The 5412-nt window shown below is 65.0% G+C and overlaps 1 protein-coding gene across 3 annotated transcripts; it reads right to left on the bottom strand.

Annotated features, from left to right (window-relative positions):
* Positions 1 to 809: 809 nt before the first annotated feature.
* MYL7 (myosin, light chain 7, regulatory) lies at positions 810 to 5406 on the bottom strand. 3 transcript variants are annotated; one of them, XM_005882877.2, is made up of 7 exons: positions 2766 to 5406; positions 2460 to 2573; positions 2269 to 2344; positions 1959 to 2063; positions 1575 to 1653; positions 1381 to 1429; positions 810 to 959 (listed from the first exon to the last, which is right to left on the bottom strand). In XM_005882877.2, exons 1-7 carry the CDS (start codon positions 2766 to 2768, stop codon positions 858 to 860), a joined length of 528 nt encoding a protein of 175 aa, XP_005882939.1. In that variant the 5' UTR covers positions 2769 to 5406; the 3' UTR covers positions 810 to 857. The 3 variants fall into 3 exon arrangements, with proteins under 3 accessions (XP_005882939.1, XP_014386037.1, XP_005882938.1); XM_014530551.1 differs by having other exon boundaries at positions 3781 to 5406; XM_005882876.2 differs by having other exon boundaries at positions 2460 to 5406.
* Positions 5407 to 5412: the final 6 nt, after the last annotated feature.

Below are 5412 nucleotides of genomic sequence, written 5' to 3'. Positions count from 1 at the left end.
CTCCCCTCCCCCAGGGGCCCTCGGGAGCCAGCACCCAGATGGGACACGTCCCCGTCCAGCCCCAGTGGTGAGGTGAGGTGGGCGGTGGGACACTGCCGGCCTCTGTGGAAAGCCCCTCCCTCCGCAGCCACCTGACCCTGAACCCTGAGCCTGCAGCCGGGCCCCAGCATTTCCCCTGCGGGTCCCCGAGCCCCTCCTCGGGTCATGGTGCTGCACCTGCACGTCCAAGTCAAGTCTGGTGTGTTTTCAAATGGGTTCCTCAGGGCCTTCCACGCGGCCCAGCACCCCCCACGCGTGTGCAGAGACGGTCCCGGCTGTGTGCTCCGTGTCCCCGGAGGGCAGAGCGGGCGGAACTTCTGAGCGCCGGTGGGCTCAGGGCCCAGGGCAGGGGTGGGGAGCCTTTTCTCTGCCAAGGGCCATGTGGATGTCTATACCATCATTCGAGGGCCACACAGAATTACCCACTTAAAAATTAGGCGGCTCCTTTTGGTCAAACATTTAATTAACTCACCCCAATGCCTTGGCAGAGCCAGACCAGGTGATTTCGTGGGCCTTCTACAGCCTGCAGGCTGGACGCTCCCCACCCGTCCTAGAGGCTGGCCTCTGGCAGGATGCCCACCCTCTCAGGCCTCAGTGTCCCCATCTGTAAACTGGGCAGTGTGGGAAGAACTGAGGGGCTGGTGGTCCCTGCATCCGGCCCTCAGCGTCCCTCCCTCCCCCTCCCGCACGCGCACACACACACACACACACACACACACACACGCACCCCTATCACAGAGAGGCCACCACACGGGGCTCCTGGGAAATGCGTTTATTGAGGTGCCAGCGCGTGGCCCCGAGTCTCGCTGCGGCCCCCGTCACTCCTCCTTCTCGTCCCCGTGGGTGATGATGTAGCACAGGGACTTGTAGTCGATGTCCCCAGCCAGGTCCACGGGCGTCAGGGCGAACATCTGCTCCACCTGGAGGGGGGGGGGCAGTGAGAGGCAGCCGGCCAGGGAGGAGGGTATGCCTTGGTCCTCTGCCTTTGCGGGACCAAACCAAAACTCTGAGTTAACATTTCCTGTTGTCTGACTTTGGGCAGCCTGGGGAGAGGGTGGGCCCCTAAGGGGCCGTGGGTCAAATAGCCCCCTCTGGCCCCAGACACCCCTCTCTGTGCCACCTTCACCCCCAGTGAGCCCTCCTCCAGACACTGCAGGTGCCCCTGCCCCCCCCCAGCCCCCTGCACACCCTCTCCCTGTGGACTACACAATCTTCACCCTCCGGGTCTCCACAGGAATGGCATCTCCTCTGGAGAGCTGGGCTCCAAGGCCAGGAGCCAGGCGCCCCTGAGGCTCCCCAGTGCCCCTGGGGTGATCCCCATGAAGGAGCCGGCGTCCTCACCTCGGCCTGAGAGAACTTGTCTGCCTGGGTCAGGAGCAGCTGCTTGAACCTGGGGGAGTGAGGAGCAGTGGGAGCCTGGGGGTGGCCGCACGGGTCAGGGATGAAGGCCCCCGTGGTCCAGAGAGCAGAGAGGGCTCCATTAAGGGCGGTCCCCCTCCAGGGGCCTCCCCACAGCCTGGCCAGCTCCCACTTACTCGTCCTTGCTCACCACGCCCTTGCCACTGGGGTCGAACATTCGGAAGGCGCTCAGGATGGCTTCCTCAGGGTCTGTTCCTGGGAGGCCGAGGGGCCGGGTGAGCACCCATGGCCCAGCCTCCAGGTTCACCCAGGAGGAACCCAGGGTGCAGGGAGCCCTCCACACCCCAGAAGAGGTGGAAAGGTGTCTCCGGTTACAGAGTGTCCCTGAGGCCCAGATAGGCCAAGAGGGAAGTCGTAAGGTGGACAGGTCTGGAGGGAGATTGGGATTTGGGAGCAGAGACTGAAGACACATTGGGTCTGGGTGGGGTCCAGGCGGGATGCAGGGGGGGGGCGGCGTTCAAGCTCACTGCCCCCGGGGGATCCCGACCTGCCCTGCTCACCGTTGAGCTTCTCTCCGAAGAGCGTGAGGAAGACGGTGAAGTTGATGGGGCCCTTCCCCTCCTGCAGCATGGCATCCAGCTCCTCGTCCGGGACACTCACCTTCCCTGGGGTGGGGGGCAGAGGTGGCTACAGGGACCCAGGTGTCCCAGGCAGGGCTCGGCTGCCCTCCCCTCCTTCCAGCCAGAGGTGGAGAGTCAGAGGCAGCTGTGGGTGGGGGAGGTGGGGAGTGCAGGGAGGAGGAGGCCTGTCCCCCCTCAGCGGGCTCCCAGAGTGAGCGGGGGGCTCATGGGTGGGAGGGGGTGTGCTCACCCAGCTGGGAATAGGTCTCCCGAAGGTCCGACTTGCAGATGATGCCGTCACGGTTCTGGTCAATGCAGCTGAAGGCCTGGGGTGGGGGCCACAGTCTCCAGTTGGGAGCAGCCCCCACCCCAGTGAGGGAGGCAGGGAGGGAGTGCTGGGTGTGGGAAGAGCAGGGGCAGGTGCTGGGGCGGGGCACTCACCTCCTTGAACTCCTGGATCTGGGCCTGCTCGAACATAGAAAAGACGTTGGAAGAGCCTCGTTGGGCCTGCTTGGTGGCCGCGGCCTTGCCCCGGGTCCCCGCCTTCCTGCTGGCCTGCAACATTGTGGGTGGGGAGGGGTCCTCTCCAGGGCTCCCCCAAGATGCCCCATGCACACCCCAGAGCCTTCCCAGGAGAGCTGGGGTCAGGGTCCTCTCCCCACCCCTGGAGGCACAGAAGTCTCCCTGCTCTCCCACCCCAAGGACAGCCCCAGGGTGCCACTGCCCTTGCCCCACCCTGGCCCTCACCATCCTCTCTCAGTGTCAGCCTGGTGGCCGAGGGGCCCGCAGCCTCCCTTATGTCTCAGCCTTATCACCTGCAGCACCAAATAAGGAGAGGAGGAGAGGACAGACCCAAACTTGGCAGCCCCTGCCTGGGCTCGGGGAGGACAGGGCCCCAGATTCCAGCCGCATTCCAGTGACCCTCAGGCCCCTGACATGTAACACCCGGGTGTCCACCATCCGGGAGGCGTGGGCTCAGGCCTCCTGAGAGCAGAGAGCAGAGCAGGCTCTCGGCTGTCACCACTCACGGTGCTGAGTGATGGGCCCCTGTCACCTCCATCTGACTGTCCCTCCTGCAGTCCAGCCCGGCCTGCCCAGTCCAAGAGGACAGTGGGGGGAGGGGGAGGGCTGCCTGGGGGCCTGGGCCTGGAGGGCAGTGGTGGTCTCTGGCCGGGACCCCCAGGGACTCCCAGAGGCCTTGGTGCAGAAGCTTGGCCCGGCCTCCGGCCAACCCAGAGGCAGCAGGCGGCCCTGAGCTGGCTGTGACCCCAAACAGAAGCTGCCTGTGAGGCTTTCGGAACAGGGCCTGGACCCCAAACAGTCACTTGCCGCCCCCCGCCCCCCTCCGCTGAAAGTGGGTCATGAGCCCCTGATGCGAGCTCAACTGCTGAGTGAGGGGCCAGGACAAAGACAGCATGGCAAGCAGACCTGGAGCAGGAGTGGCCCTGCTGCCCCCTGCTGGATGGGCGAGGCCTGCAGGCGGCGGCTGTGGAGCAGGGCCTCACCGCTTTTGGAGAACAAGGAAATAGTTTAGGGCACGGTCTTCCCACCCTAAAACGGAATTCACACAGAGCCCTTGAAGAATCAATGCCATGCCCTGCACTGTAGCCCAGGACAGCTGGGCAGTGATTCCTATTGAAGGGGACCGATGCGTGGCCTCTGGACCTGGACGAGAGCATCAGCGCGGGGAGTGGAGTAACAGAGCTCCAAGGAGCTGGTGCGTAATCTAGAGGCCAGAGAACTAGCGACCGGAGCAGCGCACCTGAGACCCAGGGCACGAGAGGACAGCCCGGAACGCCCTGCTCACCATCACATCGTCGAGTTAAGCTCCGAATGAAGCAAGCCATCCCAGATTCGCTGGGGACTTTCACTGGAAATCATACAGATGTGCTTCTGGGTAAGTGGGTTAGGTGTGGGACGGAGGGACCCCCTGTTGAGGCAGACGTGGGGCAGGACCAGCCCCCAGAGACCAGCCCTGCCTCCTCCTGGGCACTTCCTGGGGCTCCCGGAGGTTTGATCAGGGCGCCCACACCCCAAATCCCACAGGCAGGTGGGGCCTGGGCACTTCTAGGACCTCTGACACCACCCAGATGGCACCAGTCCTGCTCCCACAGCCTGGTCTCTTGCTCCGTGTTCTGCCCCCCGCCATCCCCCTCCCCCCATTGCTGGCCGGAGGAAATAACAAATCAGTGTCTGCACACAGGTGACCACGTCTGTACACTGTCCCAAGTCCTTATGCACAGAAGTTAAAGAACGCGGACAAGGCCATGCTCTAAACTTTTAAAACTTTTAATTAAAAAAACCACCCAGTCCCATGTTGGGCATGAAGAGGCTGGTGGTCCCTTGGAGGCTGTGCTGGGTGCTGCTGGCTGGCGTGTGGCAGCCCCATGGGGGGGGGGGTCCTCCTCTTCCTGGGTCCTTGACGGGGGCTGTGGGGGCTGGTCTCTTGCACCTCCTGTGAGCATCCATCCCAGAAGCACAGGCCCTCAGGAGAGGCGGGGTGGGCGGGAAGAGGCTGCATCCCAGGCCTCCTGGTGCCTCCGTCTCCACGCTGAGCTGGTCCCTGCCCCCCTCTCCCCTGTCTCCAGGCAGAGAAGCCCACCAGGCCTGGGTGGTCAGCAGCCCTGCGCTGTGGAGCCAGGCGGAGATCTGGCCAGGTCCCTGGGCTGCCTCCCCATGTGGGCGGAGTCCCAGGGAAGCCAGGCCACAGCAGGGTCCACAGGGCACCCCTCCCCAGAGCGGGGCCCAGGCAAGGCTGAACCAAGCCGGAAGCTCCAACTAAGTCCTGAGCGAGCCACTCCCTCCGGTGGTTGATTCCAGCAGAAAGACAGGAGACGTGGGCATCTCCATTTCTGCTCCTTGAGCCCCCAACCCAGGCAGGGCCCGGAGGCTGTCCCTCCCACTGACTCGGGAAGACTGGCCTGCCGGCAAGGCTTCTCCTTCGTGCCTTCCCCATCTCCAGGCGGCAGCGGGGCGGGAGGCAGGCCAGGCTGGGGGCGCCTGTGGGGGAGTCTGTCCCCCGGAGCCTCCTCCGTGCCTGGCCGCCGCTGTCACTGGCCCAGCATGTACGCCTTCTTACAGGCCACGGCGGAGACCAGGGCGGCGCCGCGGCCGCTGCCGTCCTCCGACTGGATGAAGGTGATCTCGCAGCTGGGGGTCAGCCTGCGCACGCTGGCGTGGAACCGCTCCTTGAAGCTGCGCGGGGGAGGCCGGCTGAGGGCCCGCCTCCTGTGCTCCCCCACCCCGCGGCCTACCCTGCCCCGTCCAGGGACCTGTCCTGCGTGCGCCCAGGGGCCCCTCCCCTGCCTGGGACCTGCGGGGAAGATGAGGTGAGAACCCTGGGACCCATGAGCAGCAAGACAGCTGGGACAGTGTCCGTCTCGCCTCGTGTTTC

The sequence above is a fragment of the Myotis brandtii genome, unplaced genomic scaffold, assembly GCF_000412655.1.
Source record: "Myotis brandtii unplaced genomic scaffold, ASM41265v1 scaffold743, whole genome shotgun sequence".
Taxonomy (NCBI): Eukaryota; Metazoa; Chordata; class Mammalia; order Chiroptera; family Vespertilionidae; genus Myotis; species Myotis brandtii.
This window is presented reverse-complemented; position numbering and strand designations above follow the sequence as displayed.